We start from the raw sequence: 22606 nt of genomic DNA, 5'->3' as shown, positions 1-22606 counted from the left end.
TCATTAACGTTAGACGGATCAGTGGATTGAAAAATATTGACAGTTTTTGTCACTCCACTTCAAACATAAACAGGACCAAAGAGTATGAATGCAATGACGTATATACACTATTTGTTCCCCACTCCTCGAGGGGTCATGCTAATATCAATCACACAAAGTGAAATTCAATTTCAGTAATTTTAATTACACTGTTTTAACTCTCAATTCCTCTTCTTTTGTATGTGTGTTTTTATGTTTATACCAACTATCGGCTTAATAAAGTAACTAGCGACACATGAACATATATGCTATTTTGGTACAATCCCATTGTCACCAAGCGTTAACGCTGTAATGACGCCAGTATTGGCCATTGTCGTTGATTGGTTAGTTTATTGTTTTGCACTCAGCAATATTTGAGATATAAGGCAACGGTCTGTAAATAATCCAATCTGGACCTGACAACCCAATGATCAACAGCGTGAGCATCGATCTGCGCGACTGGGATACGATGACATGTGTCAAGCAAGTCAGCAAGCCTGACCACCCGATCCCGTTAGTCGCCTCTTACGACAAGCATGGGTTACTGAAGATTAATTTTAACCCGGATTTTCACGTGTCTGGCCCGTTGTCAGTCTTATCTAGAGTAAACATTGGCTGCAGGCAGGGGCATGTTTAACACCATGTGATCATAGATAAGCTGTTTAGTGCACATATGCAGTCACCAACTCCAGCTCTTTTCAACTGCGCAGTATACACCAAGGAGACGAGATGTAAGTAAGTTTACATTTGCCTGTGTGATTGTTTTGTAGAGCAGTTGAAACATCCATTTCTTTAATAACGATTCAATAGAGGACAGTGGTATAGAGGCTGCCATATAATCTTGAATCTTCTAGGACAGGATACATTCTGGAAGAGAAAAGAACATTGCGGAAGGCTTTTGTGTACGGGGTAGGGGCATGCGTGTGTTATCTCACATTACGTCAAGACAAGTGGTTGTGTGGCGATCACAAATAACACAAATGTTTACCTCAGATATCCAAACCCAGCCTAATTCTGAAAAGTGATTGTTGTAGCTAAGTGAATGTTATCACCACTTCGAATTCGTTTCTATAATTATTGCCATATTAACGTTCTAATTGTGCTGATAGTCAAGCCGTTTAGAGTGATATTCAAGCACAAGTTAGAAACGTTTAGAGAAAGGTATATAGATATGTTGCTTAGTTCTACAGGAGTAAAATATTTAACAACTGGGGAATGACTGAATAACAATCACTGGCTATATTGGTTCACATTCAATTGTCCAAATGATGTACCAATAGCACATGTAGTTCAGCACTATGCCGCTTTTCATTCAGCTGTTTTTAGATCTGTGTCATGGATTCCCTGAAACGAAACAAGAAAGCTCTCCGACCTAAGTCTGTCCCAAAGAAACACAGAAGCAGACCCAGAGCAAAACAAGGTCCGAATATAGGTAAATAACCACTTTCTACATAAACTGCTTTACAGCATACGAACCGGGTATAGCTAGGGTACAGATGTACCACATTTGGAAAATGGATAGGTCTAGGGGTGTGCTGATGGCTTTTTATAGTTTATGATTTTCGTAAAACGTCACATGCAACGTAAAACACAACTTTGCAGTTTCTGGTACCTTTCGGTATGGACTTACCGAAACAAATCATCAGAAATGCAAATTCAACTTATAAAGTTGAAAAATTACGCGAAGAAAAAAGCCGTTCAAAACGATTCACTAATTTTCCCCCAGCGCTTGGGGGAAAACTGGTTTCAACAGCTGGGCTGCGCTCATAGCACATACGCAGTGAAGAATTACCCCCAAACCGGCAACAAGCCGAACCGGTCCCTGATATTTGACCCAAAACCGGCCCCGAGAAGTAAATATTTCTACATTCACATATAAATTAAAGTTCCATTAACATAAATGACAAAAACATATTATTCATATGTCTTTACATGTAATATCGATTTTTGAAAATATATTTGCGAATATTAGTGTCGATGAGAGGCAAGTGAACATGCAAGTGCTGCTGATCACGGAGATCCCGTGGTAGAGGACATTTTATGTAATTCTTTTAAGAATCTAAAAGATCAGTTGCAAAACAATACCATGTTAAACTCTAATAAAACGTGTACTTACAATTCGTTGTATCGTATCCACAGAGTTGACACATTAATCCAATATAAGAATAGCACATAAATCCAATATAATGAATTCGCGTTTCACCTTTGTTATGCCAATCTTTCCAGTAACGAATTCACAAATAATAATGTCGTCCTTCATCTTTTCGCATGTTTCCATGTGTGGAACATTTGTCAATATTTTCAACATTAACCACCTTTCACAGAGGGAATTCTGCTAACATGATGAAAGTGACTGTGTTGTTTTAATGTTTATTTGAACGGATTATCGTGAGCAAATTAATTTACATGTTGTTTAAGCGTATGCTTTTACTTGACACTGGTTGCGTTCACTCAACTGTACTGTATAATTTCATTTGTCTATTTCACCACGTTCTTCTTACCGAGTCACTTTCTCAGTTCGATACTTGAAAGCAATGTCATTATTTAGCGTTGACAGAATTTCTAACTGTGATATAGAAATGTCACAGACAAAACTCAATGTCTGTTTTATTGACACCTGTGTGTCTGCCTGCCTGTCTGCTAATTACAATATTCAATACACAACTTCGATCACTGACCACATGCAATTTGAACTTAACATCTATCAGGCTATACTCCATAAACAAAACGCATTGATTTATGGCCCGAGTTCGGTCTCTGTCACATAATGTAATTACCCAGATAGGCAGGTGTGATACTTGTACACATGACATGTTATGATGTCTGTTGGTTGCAAAATGTAATACACAAAACATGAGCATGTATTTACAAAACCCAACATCTCGATATACACACACAATGAGCCGTGAGGACACTTGCAAATGAACCAGCCGTTACACTTGAGTGCACACCCACCCCCTCTGACTGGGTTTGGTATCCCGGCTGCTTCGTTTCTAGGGAAGTAAACCCAAGTACAGAATATTGCACTTTTGATTTGCGATTGTACGCTTATAATTTTGTTTATATGATGTTTTTTTCATAATCAGCAATGTATATTATATGTCATGAATAAGTGATAATTTTGTTTTAAATATGTTTGATTTTTGGGTTGCATGTGACCTTAAATATATATTTTGGAGTCGAGGGGTGTCTGTTGTTTGAATGAGTTATGTGTTCTAGGATTGAGTTTTAAGTGTTGTGTGATCCAAGAGAAGTACGACATCTCAGGCTGTGACAGGGTATAATATCCTGCATAGCCAAAATGTATTTTACTGGGCATCACCTTCAGCGCACCATCAGTTCAATTAGATATGAGTAGCATATTGGGTTGGAGCAGACTCAACTTTTGGGGGATCAGGCAGATCAAGGCGGATCAGATGTTGATTGGCTCATCCAAGTCACGTGATCATAATAAGGCAAGGAAACTCATGAATAGACAAATCAATGCATGACGTCATAGGTCAGCAAGATGAATGAATCGTAGGTATGACGACATCGCTTTCACCTATAGACAACCTGATCAGACTTGAGAACCCTATGGCTTGTGACATGCTTCAACACGTATACCACGTCATGAGTGAATCATCACGTGACTAAAGCTGCAGGGTATGATGCAGTGTTTGAGTAATAGTGAATTATTTACAGCGCAGAAGACCTTCTCCCCTATTTCTCTTCAATATCTGAAAGAAAGCTTAGAAGAAGAAGAATTTATTTCGGTATATAGGCCATTGGCCCGTGTACAATAAATGCAAAGTGGTATATGATATATAGACAATATGGTTTCAACATATACACAGGTATATATATATACATGTCTCTTCTAACATTGGATAGAATTCCTTTTAGATAGTGCATGTTTAATAAATAATGAAATTTTTATAAGTAATTTCTTATCTTTGCTTGTTAACAACTTATGATATTTGCTTAAAACAGATGGACAATTAAATTCTGGTAGGTATTTGCTTCTTAAATTTGCATATGCATCACAGACAAGTACAAAATGTAATTCATCTTCAAAATTATAGCGGTTACACATTTTACATATTTTGCTTAACCCACTGTCATCTTGACATTTTACGTTACATAGGAGAGGCAATTGTTGAATACGTAATAAGCATAAATAACGGCGATATTCCTTTAGATGTACATTAGAAATATAGTATTCAACATCCAATAATAATATAAATGTGCTGATTCATTTATTTTGCTAAACATATTTTGCTTTGCCGAATCTACAAGTCTTTGTTTAAACATAAATACAAAATCATTTACACTACCAACTTCTTGCGTTACCCACACAAAACCAAATCCATACGTGTTTAACAATCATCTTATATAAGATGCCCAAGTAATTCTGCTACACTCATCAAGCTTTTTCAAAAGAATATAAGATTGCTTGGGGTACCTATCGGTAGCCATATATAATAGTTTACACCAGTAACGGATACATTTAATTTGATAGTCAATACTAATACAATATCTACCGCATTCTGCTAATACTGCGTTACTGGACACATGCTTACCTACACCTAGTACAAATTTACAAAAATTAGAGTGGAAAGAAAGCGTATAATACTAGCAATGTGTGAAAATCAAGTAGATCATGTATGTGACAATCGAATCGAAGCTTTTGTTGAAATTCAGGTATCTTAAAGTCCCAGATAAGCTCTCTCATCACAAGAACGTGCTTGGTACTTTCCCATATTTCAGCTAGCAACCTAACGCTTCTGATTCACTTGCATTGTCAATGGTGTCATGTCACCTGAATTGAATATAACGTGCTGAATTCAGTAGTTTTTCAAATACTGACAGCCCAGACCTAATGTCTCCCAGCTATCTACTCCAAAGTGAAGTAGAGGTATAGTGTTGAAAGTACTTAATTAAATACCACACGAGCAGACGGGGTTGTGTCAACACGGTTTTGGTGGTGGTGAATGCACAATCTTATCTCCGCGAGAAACGTCTTCTTTAAACAACACCCAAAACAACAGAGTTATTCCAGTTTCAACACTGAGCGACACAATATTAACTTTAAGTTCTATTAGTGACACAAGCGTTTCTCAAGCATGTCCTGCTTGACCGCATTGATTTTTCCATCAAAAGGGATAAATATTTTAATGTCAAAACAATTACGGATCTTTTTTATAATGTAAATTATCATTTAATAATTGAATTTTCAGTGGCAATATAATTATTGCATACATTTTGAATAATATGTTTTGTAAATAGATAAATGGTATTTTAATCATGGCAGTATGAATTAGCAGCTGCAATTGTTAGTGGCTGTATCCTCAAAGGGGGTTACAGTATCATAAAATCATTGTCCTTCTGAGAGGGTACATAAGTCCCAAACACTTTCAAAGTTAATTTCGCGCAACCATACTTTTTAATCATAGCATTTATGTTATTTTAATTTTGGCTAAATCTTCCTACCAGCGGCTGAAGGGGTGGTGTAAATCCAACTAGGGTCCATGCAGTTAGCAAAAGTAATGTAAGTCCCCATGGTTCCTAGTATGGTGATCTACCTTCAGTTGTTGGCGATCTATAGCCCGTGTTTTATATTGTACTGTCTTCTTCAAATAAAATGTTTTAGATTACTTGCTAGTTTTATATTCATATCTGTGATACTCTAGTATTTTTACTGTCCATCGTCGACAGGTTTTACTCTCCAAAATGTTTTTATTTTTTAAAACATTTTTATTGTATAAATTGTTTTATGGCTGAGATAGTGCCGATGTGACCTTAAATATTAACCCATTCACTCACTCACAGACGATTCCTTAACCAGTGAAGCGACACATTTACATTATAGGTAAGAGTTGATGTATTGTACAAACTTTGTTATTTTGAAGGTGGTTAAATCAGAGAGGTCGTGGCTTTTCACCTTGTTGAACCTTTATTTGTTGCGTATGTGTTATCTGTCATAAATGAATAGTGGTGAAGTTTTCATGCATATTGGCGAGTTTTCATAAGGTATGCGAGTCTGATTACGTTGCCAACAGGTGATTGTGATGTCGTCATAGCTATGTTAACCTTTACTGACCTATGATGTCATGCATTCATTTGCATATTCAAGAGTTTCCTTGCCTTATTATGATCACGTGACTTGGATGACATTATGTGATGCACCTTGATCCCCCTGATCCCCCTAAAGTTGTGTCTGCTGAGCTCCAATATACTATTGATATGCATGATCAGTCAACCACATATACATGCGCAGCGCTTCACGACGTCAGTGGATTCGGCATGGGGATGTGCAACACGTTCGTGCATGTGCATCTCGATACACTGAGTCGAGCACATGAGTATCAAAAACTGCTGCAGATTTGGGAAGCTTAATTGTTTGAATTTGCATGAGGCTACTGAGATGGTCTCTCCAGGGTTGGGGATGGCTCAGCGTTAGGGGACTGCACATTTCCAAACACCATTTCATCGCAGATGAGACGTTATCAGAACAGTAATGAAGTTGCTGATCGCCCACGAGCAGGACGCCCAGTTGTCGCCAGTCCAAGACAGGACAAATAGATACGGAAGACACATCTCCGTCACTTGCTCCAGACTTCAGTGACCACTGCCCAGACTATTCCAGACCACTCCGATGTGTCCACCCAACACAGCCAGGAACCGCTTACGTCATTACGAGATACGACCAGACGCAACGTCATCGAGAAAAACTGTCAAAGATGTAACCAAAATAATCTCCATAAACTTCGGTTGTTGAAGAACTGCTGCTTTGGAAGATGAGTCCATATTTCCTATAATGGCGGATGTCCACACCAGAGAAGACTTTATTTGTTGTTCACGCCAATTTGATTGGTGTCCACTACATCAGATATCCGGACATTTATGTGGAGTTGACAGTAGTATCTTACTGATATAATGATAAAGCACGCTCAATTACAATAGCATCTTACAAGTATGTTTCTTTTTCCAGAAAATTGGATAGTTCAAGGTGCAAGAGATCATGCAAGTGCCGGAAGCCAACATGTTTCTGGGATAACATATAATAATGGTAACTGATATGTTTACAACTAATCAATAGATGAAAGATGTTTTAAGAGATCAGTGGCGCCGACTTTACATTATCCTCCTTTGAAATTACGTCATCAAATTACCTCCCATCCTTGGAAAACATCATTGTTTTAGTGTTTTCTATGTTTGCCTGGCCCTTCCTTCGACATTTTCACCCTTAGGAAACTCGTAGGTGTATAAGGTTAATTCAGATATCGATAAAAATCCGGGTCAGAAGTTGTCTTCAGTAGCCATGCTTGTGATGTCAATTCCTGGACTATATGGTCCAAACTCGATTACTTGTAGACCGCCCTGATAAGGTTGACAAATTACCGTATTTGGCGTTACAAAACATTAGGGTGATACCATGACCCAGCCCCTGGATTCATGTACGTTACTAACTACACATAGGGGATGATCGAACTGTATTACTTAAATTATCAATAGGAAGTATTGGGATATAAAGCTATGATACCGTTTGGTTATCTCATGATAAAACCATTTGCAAACTCTTTGAAGTGGTAGGATTGAGTAAATAACTCAGTCATAAAAGTAACCATGTTTTCACAAATACCGTTACTGGCATGTTCTGAGGATAGGTATTACAAGAAAGTACCACCAATTTTGTAGCTTCTGTTTTTTGTTAAGAGGAATACTTTTTATGCATAGACAACTTATTTAGTGCAATAGATGTGATGTTTCGGTGTAGTTCCTAACACCGTTATCAAGCAAGTCAAATGTCCCTCGTCATCATACCAGGTTCTAAATTCCATTTTAAAAAGGTTTTCTTTTTCTTAAAATGCTTAATACTCTCTCTGTCCCTTGCACTATGAACAGTGCAGCAACAGGAACTATTCTTTAAAAAAAATAGATCTCATCATTTGAGTGCCCCGATCATGATCGAAAGAAAATACTTACATATAGATACTAGAATCCGTCCGTAAAGTTATTTCTGTCGACCAGTGGTTATTTGTCATGCACATATCTTAACAGCATTGCTACCAGCGTCTGTGGAAGATTATATAATCTATGTTTCAATTTTCAGACATTAAAAATTATTACACAGACAACATATTTCACGCAACACCCGAGGGACTGTCTGAGTCTCTATCTGCCAGAGACAGAAGAAGAGCTCCAAGTGGGTTACTTTTATATCTTTCTATTATTTATCACTCCATTCAGAATCAAGCTTATCAACCTACAAGCCGCACAGTTTCTGACTGACTGACTGACTGAGTTTGGTTTTACGCCGCTTTTAACAATATTCCAGCAACATCACGGCGAGGAACACCAGAAATGGGCTTCACACGTTGTACCCATGTGGGGAATCGAACCCGGGTCTTCGGCGTGACGAGCCAACACTTTAACCACTAGGCTACCCCACCGCCCCACAGTTTCTGAATTAGTTGGGTCCACGTGATAGTACCTTTACGCAATTTATTTTCTACATATACTGCATCCAATTTTGTGAGGATCACCATTCAATGTATCAAGCCAGTTGAACTATCTGAATACAATATTGTGTAGAGAAGAGTGAAAAAGAAAAACATGTTGCCGTTTGTCCCCACTAAGCCAGCAGAAGCATTTCATCAAGAATCAGTCTGAACATGCATCAAAATGAGAATATCTGATCACAACTGAAACGTTGAAATACACTAAAACAAATTAGTCGTCCAAAAACACATCTCTCAGTAGTGTGTATGTGATCACACCATGGCAACTTCTCCGTTGCTCCCAGTAAGTGTCATGATATTTGCTGAGGGGAAGGCTGTTCCACTCTTCAGTAAGAGCATGACCGAGTTCCAGTACGTCATGATCGAGGGTGATGTGTAGGTAGATCCAGATGTGTACGACACGGTTGATTTCTGCTGACCTAGTTGCCCATCCCATGAAGACAGGGCCTCCTGCACTATGTAAGCTCCAGTGGCCCTGGCACGATCAGGTCATGTGTTATCATCCATGTAGATTAAGTCTGGTCTGATTTTACCATCATGAGTTCTCACGAACCTATTCAGAACGCCATCAATGTATATTAAATCTGGTCTGTCATTCAGCATGGCATCCCTGCAGCGCACTTCTTACCGAGCTGATCCCATCACTGATGTTGTGACATATTTCGTATCATTGCAGATATTGAACACCATGGGACATCATCTCGGCGAGATACCATCATTCAAAAACACCCAAATCAAATGTTCAACAAAGCTTGCTTTGAGGGAAATAATAGTCGAGTGAAACAACTCATATCCAAAGGAGAAGTGGATATCAATAACGTAAGCCCGGGAGGATTTACACCCGCGATGATTGCAGTATCTAAAGGACACAAAAAAGTTTTCAATACTTTGCTGAAAGAAAAGTGCGATCTTTCATTGATGTTAGATAATGGTGAAGATATACTTCATGTGGCATGTTCTGGCAGCAATGCTGATATTGTCAAAGGGTTGGTTTCAAATGGGGAAATAAGTCTTGAGAGAAAGGACCTATCAGGTAGAACTCCGCTGATGAAAGCAGCATGCAGTGGAAATAAGAAAGCATTTGACTTACTAGTAGATGAACACTGTAGTTTGTCAGCAATAGATTATAACGGGAACAACATGCTTCATGCTGCGTGTTCTGGTGGGTCCGTGTATATCGTAAACTATCTCCTGAATCATAAGGTAGCTGGCACAGAGAGTAGAGGTGAAGATGGGGAGACCCCAGTGATGGTGGCAGCAAGGAACGGACAGAAGCAAGTGTTTGATCTTCTTGTTGAGAAACGATGCAACCTGTCAGTTGTGGATGATCTAGGTGGCACTGTTCTCCATGTTGCATGTTGTAGTGACAGTGTGGATATAGTCACATACCTTCTGTCAAATAAGATAGTCGACATTGAGAGCCGAGGTGAGGATGGGTTAACGCCAGTAATGTGCGCGGCAATGGAAGGGCAGACCAAGGTGTTCAATGCACTGGTACGTCAGGGGTGTGACCTTTCTGTGGTTGATGATGAGGGTGAAAATATCCTGCATGCAGCTTGTTACAGTAACAATGTCATGATCGTTAACGACATCCTTTCACAGAAGTTAGTTGACATCAACAGTAAATGTGATGATGGAGACACGCCGTTGATGGTGGCAGCACGAGAAGGCAATAGGAAAGTCTTTGATCTTCTCCTTTCAAACGACTGTGACCCCTTGGAGGTTTGTGATAGTGGAAACATCCTTCATGCTGCATGTCTCAGCAATGATGCAGTGTTAGTCAAAGACATTTTGTTACGTGGTTTTGCAGACATTGAGAGTAGAGATGAGAATGGAGCAACGCCAGTGATGTTGGCAGCTGTGGCAGGTCAGAAGAAAGTATTTGATCTTCTTGTGGGTGAGGGGTGTAGCTTAAACGTAAAAGACGAAGATGGTTGCAATATTCTCCATGCCGCTTGCAGTAGTGACAATGTAGAGATTGTTGAATATGTCCTATCACGAAAGATAGCCGACATTAACAGCAGAGACTCGAACGGGCTCACGCCTGTTATGACAGCAGCAGAAAATGGCCGTAGGAAAGTGTATGATTTCCTTGCTCGGAAAGGATGTGACCTGTCTGTAAAAGATAACATGGAGAATACTATTCAGCATGCAGCGTCTGTCAGTGATAATGGTACTTTAGTTAACTGCATTCTTTCACGTGAGATAGCTGACACAGAGAGCAGAGGGGAAAATGGGGAAACACCCGTTATGGTTGCGGCAGTCAATGGTCAAAAGAAGGTGTTTGATCTGTTGGTGCAAAAAGGGTGTGATCTTTCTGTGAGGGATGATTATGGGAACAACATTCTTCATGCAGCTTCCTTGGGCGGTGACGTTCAAATTGTTGAGTACCTCCTATCCCGTGACTATCTCCTGTCTCGAAATATTATTCATATTGACAGCATAAATGACAGAGGCTGGACACCAGTGATGTTAGCAGCTGTGAATGGACAACAGGACGTTTTTGACCTGCTGGTGAAAAACGAATGTGATCTGAAGGTGTCTACTAAGGACAATATCAACATGCTACATGCTGCGTCTTATGGAGGCAATGTTCAGATTGTTGAGAGTATTCTTTCACGTAAAGTAGCTGACATGGAGAGCAGAGGAGAAAACGGTGCAACACCGGTGATGGTGGCTGCACAGAATGGACAGAGGAAAGTCTTCGATCTGCTGGTGAGGAAAGACTGCGATTTGTCAGTGGAAGATGACTCAGGTAGCAACATACTCCATTATGCTTGCGTAAGTGACAATGTCCAGATTGTGGAAAGTATTCTTTCACTTAAAGTAGCTGACAAGGACAGCAGAGGAGAACATGGTGCAACACCGGTGATGGTGGCTGCACAGAATGGACAGAGGAAAGTCTTTGATCTGCTGGTGAGGAAAGGCTGCAATTTGTTAGTGGAAGGTGACTCAGGTAGCAACATACTCCATTATGCTTGCGTAAGTGACAATGTCATGATCGTTAACGACATCCTTTCACAGAAGTTAGTTGACGTCAACAGTAAATGTGATGATGGAGACACGCCGTTGATGGTGGCAGCACGAGAAGGCAATAGGAAAGTCTTTGATCTTCTCCTTTCAAACGACTGTGACCCCTTGGAGGTTTGTGATAGTGGAAACATCCTTCATGCTGCATGTCTCAGCAATGATGCAGTGTTAGTTAAAGACATTTTGTTACGTGGTTTTGCAGACATTGAGAGTAGAGATGAGAATGGAGCAACGTCAGTGATGTTGGCAGCTGTGCAGGTCAGAAGAAAGTATTTGATCTTCTTGTGGGTGAGGGGTGTAGCTTAAACGTAAAAGACGAAGATGGTTGCAATATTCTCCATGCCGCTTGCAGAAGTGACAATGTAGAGATTGTTCAGTATCTCCTATCACGAGAGATAGCCGACATTAACAGCAGAGACTCGAACGGGCTCACGCCTGTTATGACAGCAGCAGAAAATGGCCGTAGGAAAGTGTATGATTTCCTTGCTCGGAAAGGATGTGACCTGTCTGTAAAAGATAACATGGAGAATACTATTCTGCATGCAGCGTCTGTCAGTGATAATGGTACTTTAGTTAACTGCATACTTTCACGTGAGATAGCTGACACAGAGAGCAGAGGGGAAAATGGGGAAACACCCGTTATGGTTGCGGCAGTCAATGGTCAAAAGAAGGTGTTTGATCTGTTGGTGCAAAAAGGGTGTGATCTTTCTGTGAGGGATGATTATGGGAACAACATTCTTCATGCAGCTTCTGTGGGTGGTGACGTTCAAATTGTTGAGTACCTCCTATCCCGTGACTATCTCCTGTCTCGAAATATTATTCATATTGACAGCATAAATGACAGAGGCTGGACACCAGTGATGTTAGCAGCTGCGAATGGACAACAGGACGTTTTTGACCTGCTGGTGAAAAACGAATGTGATCTGAAGGTGTCAACTGAGGACAATATCAACATTCTACATGCTGCGTCTTATGGAGGCAGTGTCCAGATTGTTGAGGGTATTCTTTCACGTAAAATAGCTGACACGGGCAGCTGTGGAGAAAACGGTGCAACACCGGTGATGGTGGCTGCACAGAATGGACAGAGGAAAGTCTTCGATCTGCTGGTGAGGAAAGACTGCGATTTGTCAGTGGAAGATGACTCAGGTAGCAACATACTCCATTATGCTTGCGTAAGTGACAATGTCCAGATTGTGGAAAGTATTCTTTCACGTAAAGTAGCTGACAAGGACAGCAGAGGAGAACATGGTGCAACACCGGTGATGGTGGCTGCACAGAATGGACAGAGGAAAGTCTTTGATCTGCTGGTGAGGAAAGACTGCGATTTGTCAGTGGAAGATGACTCAGGTAGCAACATACTCCATTATGCTTGCGTAAGTGACAATGTCCAGATTGTGGAAAGTATTCTTTCACTTAAAGTAGCTGACAAGGACAGCAGAGGAGAACATGGTGCAACACCGGTGATGGTGGCTGCACAGAATGGACAGAGGAAAGTCTTTGATCTGCTGGTGAGGAAAGGCTGCAATTTGTCAGTGGAAGATGACTCAGGTAGCAACATACTCCATTATGCTTGCGTAAGTGGCAATGTACAGATTGTGGAAAGTATTCATTCACTTAAAGTAGCTTACAAGGACAGCAGAGGAATAAATGGTGCAACACCGGTGATGGTGGCTGCAGAGATTGGACGGAGGAAAGTCTTCGATCTAATGGTGAGGAAAGGCTGCAATTTGTCAGTGGAAGATGACTCAGGTAGCAACATACTCCATTATGCTTGCGTAAGTGGCAATGTCCAGATTGTGGAAAGTATTCATTCACTTAAAGTAGCTGACAAGGACAGCAGAGGAATAAATGGTGCAACACCGGTGATGGTGGCTGCAGAGAATGGACGGAGGAAAGTCTTCGATCTGCTGGTGAGGAAAGGCTGCAATTTGTTAGTGGAAGATGACTCTGGTAGCAACATACTCCATTATGCTTGCGTAAGTGGCAATGTACAGATTGTGGAAAGTATTCTTTCACTTAAAGTAGCTGACAAGGACAGCAGAGGAAAAAATGGTGCAACACCGGTGATGGTGGCTGCACAGAATGGACGGAGGAAAGTCTTCGATCTGCTGGTGAGGAAAGGCTGCAATTTGTTAGTGGAAGATGACTCAGGTAGCAACATACACCATTATGCTTGCGTAAGTGGCAATGTACAGTTTGTGGACTACATTTTTTCACAAGGCTTAGATGATCAAAACAGCAAGGATGAAAATGGGCAAACGCCAATGATGGTGGCGGAAAGTGAGGGTAGCGAAAAAGTCATTTCTCTACTTGAAAGCAGAGGGTATGGCATGTGAAGGAGGCAACAAACTAGTCGCTGCTGCTTATGTTGATATTTCCTACTTGACACTACACAGACACAACCTACAGAGGAAGAATATCAACATTAGAAATTGGACATGGGCATATAATTCGAAAGGACATAAATGCTGCAATTCTTTTCATTTTTACCCGTGATGGTGGCAGCATTGGTGCAAAAAAGTGTGTGATCTTTCTGTGAAGGATGATTCTGGCAACAATAGTCTTAATGTAGGTTTCGAGGGTGACATTCAAACTGTTGAGTACCTCCGTTCCCGTTACTATCTCCTGTCTCGTATCATTATTCATATTGATGGCATAAATGACACAAGTTGGACCAGTGATGTTAGCAGCTGTGCAGGGACAAAAGGAAGCTTTTGGCCTGATGGTGAAAAACGAATGTGATCTAAAGGTGTTTACTAAACACAAGAACAACATACTTCAAGCTGCATCTTATTGAGGCAGAGTCCAGATTCTTGAAAGTATTTTTATCATGTAAAATAGCTGACAAGCACAGCAGAGGAGTAAATGGTGAAACACCCGTGATGGTGGCAACATTCAGTGGTTAAAAGGAAGGTGTTTGATCTATTGGTGCAAAAAGGGTGTGATCTTTCTGTGGAGGATGATTCTGGGAACAACAGTCTCCATGCAGCTTCCTTGGGTGGTGACGTTCAAATTGTTGAGTACCTCCTCTATCGTGATCTCCTGTCTTGTAATATGATTCATATTGATAACAGAAATGACACAAGTTGGACACCAGTGATGTTAGCAGCTGTGAATGGACAATAGGAAGTAATTTGATTTGGTAGTGAAAAACATAGACACAGCCTACAGACAAAGAAATTCAGAATTTGACATGGGCATATAGTTCGAAAGGAAATAAATGCATCAGTTTTGTTCATCGTTACGATGAAAATCGCTGACTTAGGCATCATGTTGTTCCACTTGCATAGTGGTTTTGGAAACAAGTTGAATATACAGATATCCTTCCCAATGCATGATATAACTATTGTTATTTCGTATTTAGTATTTGGTTCAGGGATATGAATATATTTTATAGTTGCACTGAAAGGTTACGTCTCTAAAAAAATATTAAATAATATTCTTTGGAAAAACCTTTAGTTTGCGGATATATGGAGGATAGTATGAACCTTGCAGACCCACCAAATAGTTGGGTCAGAGACTAGCAAAAGCAGTCTTGAAGAACCATGCACAGAGGATGACACGGATAATGTACGTGAGATCCCCATTGGCATGTTTCTTTACACCTGATTGTCTGAAGCTAAACAGTACAGGTTTACAACGGCGCTATGGTCTGGTGACAGTGAAAACCGGTGTTGACAGCTGTTGTGTTCCGTGTCCATTTCTTAATTTCTTCAGTACTCTCATTGACAGAGAGGATGTTATACCTTGTTTGTGCATAGGTCGAACAATACTACTCCCAAAGAAACATTGACTTTTACCAAACACAGTAAATCGCTGGGTGTTTTGCAGATCTTGTGTCCTAATACTGCACGGCCAGTTATGTAACTTACATGGAACAGAACGGAGCCAGAAACGTTCTGGGGGGTTGCAAAGATCAAAGATTACCCTTAATTTTCCTCATTTCGCCAATGTTCTGCACAAATTGCATATCAACAGAACGTATTACTTGATCGATCGTATTTAACTGACTTGTATGCATGTTCTTTTTTAGGTTGAAGGGGTAATTTGTCATGAAATTACTTATTTCAACATGCACAGAGGTGATAATAACCGAACTGTTGTTGTCTATAAATATCATATTCTTATAGGACGAAGCAAACACGACTATTTAAAACTAACAAACATTTGGCCTTTTGGGGGACTTTAAGTATATGACTTACGTAACTGAAACTTGAGTAATTGATTTATTTTGTTCTCTTTTCTTCTTGTTTCGATTTATATTTTCTATGTTAAATGAAAGCTTTGCTGGAAGGTACTCTGGAAGCTCTGAAGCTACATGCTCAGAAAAGCTCTCACGACCAGCAAGCTGAGAAAAATATAATGAAATGAAAGTTTGTTCGGTAATAGCCACTTGTTCGGTAAACACAAAGACATAAGTCATCATGTATTTATTGTTGACATAGAACTCTCGGTAAATGTGCAAAATATGAATCGATATAATGCAAAAAGTAAATTAGTTACTTATGATATCTGTGCTGTTTTGGCTATGAGACTGCTTGACAAACACTTCTTATGCAGAAAAAGTGCAAGACAAAAGATTAATTTTCGTGTAAACTTGCCATTTAAAGAAGCAAAAATGTACCACTTCTGCAAGAATTGGATAGACAAGACAGGTTTGGATTCTGTTGGACTGCCGCGAAAGATTGCCTTTACTTAAACAGGTACTGACTTTAGAACCTATTTCAAATAGAGGAGGAATATTTGAGGGCAGTTCGTTTAGTCCTTTACTTTTCATCCTCAAAACAGATCTACTCTCATACTTATTGTGGATGACCCTGAACTTCTTGCTAAAGGAGAATCCAACAGAAGCAACAGATTCTCCGTCATCCTTAACTCTTAATAAACACAACATTGTTCATTCTGAAACTTATTGATGCACATGAGTGGCAAACTCCAAAATGCCCACAGAAATACAAACTTCCCGCAAAATAAAGATGGACTTGAAAACAACTGGCGCTCACTCGCCAGAATGTCATAGCAACCCAATTTTATGCTGTGTCATTTGTATTCTTTGGTGGTGGTGTTTAGACGAGAGAATTACTTCGTGGTCTTGATCGTGACGTTAGTGATGTCGTTTTCTGACATAACTAAGCACAAATTTGCACCAGTGTGTCGAACTCTGATAACTCAATATCTCGGTCCCGACAAAATCCTTCATAATTTATCATTATTCAAGCTCTTTTAACTCGATACGGATGTCTCGATATTTCGGATATCTCGATGTAATTTCATGGTCCCAACAAGCAAACTTATCCTTTTAACTCCATATTTGCAAAGAAACTCGATATTCACCAACCTTTCATGGGCAAGTATCCTTCTGAACTAAGGTTGTTTCCACAAGGTGCGACATGAATCAAAGGGATGTGGTAGTGTAAACTAATTAGGACTAATTGAGTTGAAGGTGTCACTTGTTTGTTATTGATTAGGATTAATTAAGAAGGAATTAATTAGGAAGTACTCACTGTTACAACTAAACACTACCGATAAGGGATCATAGTTTCGAATCAAAACATACTGAGAAGCGTTTTGTTTTCTTTCATAGTGATATGTGATGATATGTTCTGGTTGGATGTCTCGAAGTACGGATAACTCGATAAATTTTCCTGGTCCCATGAATATCGAGACAACGGTGCTCAACATTACTTACTTCAACAGAAAATAGAAACAGGTGTTTCAAGATCAACTGGGAGTCATTGAGTGACGCCATCGTGGTCATATCAGTTTTTTTTATTTTCAGTTTTCTTATTGCTATATGGCAGTGTAAAATATTACAGATTCATAATGAATGTTGTTATCATGTCACAATGTGTCTGTTCTGATTCAGTAGTAATGACCTTGCTGCTACACTTGGAGTCTTGGGCCATAGAAACACAGAACACTCATCAGGAGCTGAATTTGATGGAATGACAAAAACAACCAGTCTCACATCCTTTCTTAATATATTTTATTCCAGTACAACACATATTCTGCACATGCACAGAGTGTCAGTTTATGGCATAGAAAAATAGCTAGAAATTATCTCCTACATCTGCATGGAACTTGAAAGCACATCTCAAGTGTAGGTCATTTGCAACAGTGATGCACCACAGCAACCATCCATACTACAGCCTCCCTACATATCCCTGACAATACAACCATCTATACTACAGCCTCCCTACATATCCCTGACAATACAACAACATTCATTACATGTACTCCTAAACCTGGGCCTCTGGGGCACATTCCCTCAACTATACATCAACAGTGTTACGACTGTCATGGAACTGTGTCCCAGTATAGACAGTTGGTGTTAGAAACTGCTTCCCTTGACATTGCTTTCTGTCTGAACAATCATTTCTTTAAACTGAAAATATCTTTCTAGAGGTTTTGTAGCTTATTAAGCTGTGGAAAATAAACAAAAAATTATTTTTACTTTGTTTTGTAATAGCAAAATTAACATGCTAATTGCCTTGAAAGGAACTGTTCATAAATTTTTCAAATTGTACATTTCCTCTTCTGTGAGAGAGTAATTTATATCTTGAAACAGTGAATGACAAAAGAATCCGGTTTCTATTAAAAGTTTTACCAAAATAACTAATGGTTGGTCCCAATTTTGGAAAATTATGAAAATTTCTAGGAAAATTCTATTAATATTGCATTCTGCATAGGTGCAGACTTCATGCTGTGTTGTCCTCTTGTTACCGACGTGCTGGTTTAGACAGAGTTCCACATTCCTGTCTCGTTGACACCGATATGAACTTCCCGTGAAGATCACCTGACAATACTTATAAGAACACACACCATGTACTACAGGATCAATGCAAGGCTCACAACAAGTCCAGGTACTCATTGAAATGTTTGCATAGTAACATTCGGTAACTTACAAATCAGTGAGTAAACGTAATTTTAATTCATTCATGTTTCCAAAATCCTGAATACAGCCACACAAAAAGTTATTGTATTGTGTTAGAACGATTTTGTTAAAAACACCATCTTGTAAAATCCACTGCTATACTATTGCTTGATTATTGTGTAAGTTTGGCCGAGGATACACCATCTTGTTCGGTTTCCATGACAATTACACACAATGTATGTACAGATTTAATCTGAAGTATGGAAAACAACCAGTGAATGGAATGTATGATATCACAAATGCTTTAAATCTTCAAACACTTCACCTGATATCCTCTCATACAATATTACATGACTTTTGGCACAGGCCAGACTTTGTACAGACCTCCAAGAAGTGAGTGAGTTGGGTTTTACGCCACTTTTTGCAATATGCCAGCAATACGATGGCAGAGGACACCAGAAATGGGCTTCACACAGTGTACCCATGTGGGGAATAGAAACCCGGGCCTGCGGTATGGATGTGGGTGTGGGTGTGGGTGTGGGTGTGGGTGTGGGTGTGGGTGTGGGTGTGGGTGTGGGTGTGTCAGTCTGCTTGTGCAAGACAGACAGAGACCACACTCCTTATTCTCCAGGCATCATGGTCTTCACCTTGCTTCACACAGTGTACCCATGTGGGGAATAGAAACCCGGGCCTTCGGTATGGATGTGGGTGTGGGTGTGGGTGTGGGTGTGGGTGTGGGTGTGGGTGTGGGTGTGGGTGTGGGTGTGTCAGTCTGCTTGTGCAAGACAGACAGAGACCACACTCCTTATTCTCCAGGCATCATGGTCTTCACCTTGCTGGGAGGTCTGTGTAAATGACTATCACATTAAACACAAGCAAGCTTGCTAAACAAACATGTCAACTAAATACAATTTCTTCGCAGCAACACTGAGTATTTTCATTAAGCATTTGTTACAAACACTGGAACCACCTTCAAGAATAATATTTACATTATCGCTCCTATCACTCTCATTATAAATCAACTTTTAGGCTGGAGTAAAATTTGATAAACAAGAAAACCTTTAACATATTAAGTTTATGCACATAAAATTTCAAACGATTTGATTTGACATAAATCAAATACTGCTACATGAACTGAATGTCATTGTTTTGAACATTATTGAACTGACAAACTGTCATGAAGATGTACCTTCATAAACACTGACATTAAAATTATATTCTGTACATGAGATAAACTCTTCTGAATCCTTACCGATATCAGAATGTGCTTATTTCACTATTACATATCACATTTCAGCCTTAAAATCTCACATTTGAGGGCTTTGTTTTGTGTAATTAGAAATATTGAAATATGTCCAGGAATCATTTATGAAACAAAATCAGTGAAGTGACAGTAAAATAACTTAACCATCTGCAGACATTATATTATATAACTCAGACAAACTCTCATTCCTGTCTCGAGATTCTCACTAACCTATTCCAAGTTGCATCTACAAGCATATCGTGTCCACACAGTAACACAATGTACCTGTTCCTTCATGTCCACCTCCGTCTTCTACATGTGTGCATGATGTACCTGTAATCTGCAGATGTACCTGTATCTACATGCCCACCTCCGTCGTCTACATGTATGCATGATGTACCTGTAATCTGCAGATGTACCTGTATCTACATGCCCACCTCCGTCGTCTACATGTGTGCATGATGTACCTGTAATCTGCAGATGTACCTGTATCTACATGCCCACCTCCGTCGTCTACATGTGTGCATGATGTACCTGTAATCTGCAGATGTACCTGTATCTACATGCCCACCTCCGTCGTCTACATGTATGCATGATGTACCTGTAATCTGCAGATGTACCTGTATCTACATGCCCACCTCCGTCGTCTGCATGTGTACATGTGTGCATGATGTACCTGTAATCTGCAGATGTACCTGTTCCTTCATGCCCACCTCCGTCGTCTACATGTGTGCATGATGTACCTGTAATCTGCAGATGTACCTGTATCTACATGCCCACCTCCGTCGTCTACATGTGTGCATGATGTACCTGTAATCTGCAGATGTACCTGTATCTACATGCCCACCTCCGTCGTCTACATGTATGCATGATGTACCTGTAATCTGCAGATGTACCTGTAGCCTATTGTGTCCCTTATCAAGGCATGTGGAGAATGTCATGTAAATATATAATGTCACGTTATAAATACAAACTATACAAGAAATATTTAGCATTTCAGCCTTTGATGAAAATACGCGGCAAGCTGGAACCCAACCCGTTGCTCGTGTCAAACAGATCTCACAAATAAAACAACAAAATATGACTGGGAGAAAACTGTCAGACTAGGAAAACCATTGAAACAAAAGAAGGATGACTAATTGTGAACAGGAGTTAAAACATTGTGACATATATCCTCTGTTAAGAGCCTCCGTATATTATGGGATGCATGTACAGGTTTAAAAGAGCCAAAATCTTTGGTAGGTACAGGAGTATATTTCATGACTTAAGGTTGCAACTGAAACACCTCTGGTGAATACATTTGTATATTTCACACTGTGGTCAGTCGCCACAAGAGACTGGACACTAGGGCTGCGGCGACTCACGCAGATCTCGATTCGAGTTTTGATATTGGACCCTCGTTTTGATCATTTTCGATTCGATTCTTCATACAAAAAACCATCAGATTTCATTTAACTCTCAGAAATTATTAAACAAAACATATCACATTGAAAACCGTTCTCCAAGATTTTACAAGGAAATCAGGAATGTAAAGGATGTAACCTTTTTCAAACAAATATAATATGATGTTTAACCACCAGCACTTTGGTGATGTCTACTATCAACAGTTCTCAATGGATAATTAGTCCGGCATCAACCAATCACGTTTTGCCTAATTTAAGCGCTGTATGGGTTGGAGTCAAAATAACATTCTCTGTGTGTGGAAATAATTTAAATAGATATTCAAATATCGAATCGAAATAGTGATATAATGCTTATCAAAAATCGAAACTAAGGTGTCAGATTTGATTTTCGATCACCCCGAATCGTCGCAGCCCTACTGGACACCACTGTTAAACGTACTGATTTCTCACCATTATTTCTTACAGCCCTGGCAATGACTAAGCAAAGACTCCCTTCTTGTGACACAGATAACATTAACAATAAGATGCTATATATTAAGGCTGAAATAACGTGTACATCTGGATCCAGATCCACAGACCGATGCCAGTCTTCATGTAAGTCTTGGTAAGGAAAGGCAGCTTTGTGGAACGGTATCCTGGGATTCTCTCAACACAGCAGCTGGCTGTTGTTGGTCCCTGTGCTATAGGACTATTCAAGGAACGTTCCTTGTGTAATAAAACTAATGCTGATTCAGATACTGACAGTATAACAAGCCATCAAAACTGAGAAACTAAAATATAACTGTAAAGGTGAAAAAAGTGTAAAACTTGTAGCATGTCAAAGTACATGTAAATGATGATTAGAAATTAGTTGGTGTCATCTTACCTTTGTACACATAGTTTAGGTTTAGGAACTGACTACAGTGAGGTTCCGTTAAAGCTCCGTTAATAGACTAGTTGCCCACCTGTGACACTCTGGTGATGCTCGGAGTATGCTCCGGTGACACACGGGTGAGCTCTGGTTACGAACTAGTTACACACCAGTGATGCTCAGAGTATGCTCCGGTTATACGCAGGTGAGCTCTGGTTACAAGCTAGTTACACACCAGTGATGCTCGGAGTATGCTCCGGTGACACACGGGTGAGCTCTGGTTACGACCTAGTTACACACCAGTGATGCTCGGAGTATGCTCCGGTGATACACGGGTGAGCTCTGGTAACGACCTAGTTACACACCAGTGATGCTCGGAGTATGCTCCGGTGATACACGGGTGAGCTCTGGTTACGAACTAGTTACACACCAGTTACACCTGTATCATGTTCCGGTAATATTCTGGTTATACTCATTGCTTAACAACTACTCATAATTACATTTATTCAAACCTGTTCTTCCAACTGGCATATAAAATATAATGGATCAACTTCAGGGCAATGTGCAAGAAGAATACCCGTGGACAAACAGACAGTGGACTGTAATAAAACAGCATTAAAAGAGATTCCCTTGCCAGTGATAGTTCATAAGATAAGAAACCTTCAACAAAACTGCAAAGTCTTC

General features: G+C 39.9%; 2 protein-coding genes across 2 annotated transcripts; both read left to right on the top strand.

Annotated features, from left to right (window-relative positions):
* The first annotated feature begins 1373 nt into the window (after positions 1 to 1373).
* On the top strand, positions 1374 to 11858 carry LOC124262503 (serine/threonine-protein phosphatase 6 regulatory ankyrin repeat subunit A-like). Its single transcript, XM_046697014.1, has 4 exons — positions 1374 to 1450; positions 6992 to 7069; positions 8114 to 8206; positions 9199 to 11858. The coding sequence occupies exon 4, from the start codon at positions 9261 to 9263 to the stop codon at positions 11856 to 11858; it is 2598 nt and encodes an 865-aa protein (XP_046552970.1). The 5' UTR covers positions 1374 to 1450; positions 6992 to 7069; positions 8114 to 8206; positions 9199 to 9260.
* Positions 11859 to 11992: 134 nt separating this feature from the next.
* On the top strand, positions 11993 to 13888 carry LOC124262502 (putative ankyrin repeat protein RF_0381). Its single transcript, XM_046697012.1, has one exon. The coding sequence runs from the start codon at positions 11993 to 11995 to the stop codon at positions 13886 to 13888; it is 1896 nt and encodes a 631-aa protein (XP_046552968.1).
* Positions 13889 to 22606: the final 8718 nt, after the last annotated feature.

This window comes from Haliotis rubra, unplaced genomic scaffold, assembly GCF_003918875.1.
Source record: "Haliotis rubra isolate DU_JTF1 unplaced genomic scaffold, ASM391887v1 Scf840, whole genome shotgun sequence".
NCBI lineage: Eukaryota > Metazoa > Mollusca > Gastropoda > Lepetellida > Haliotidae > Haliotis > Haliotis rubra.
This window is presented reverse-complemented; position numbering and strand designations above follow the sequence as displayed.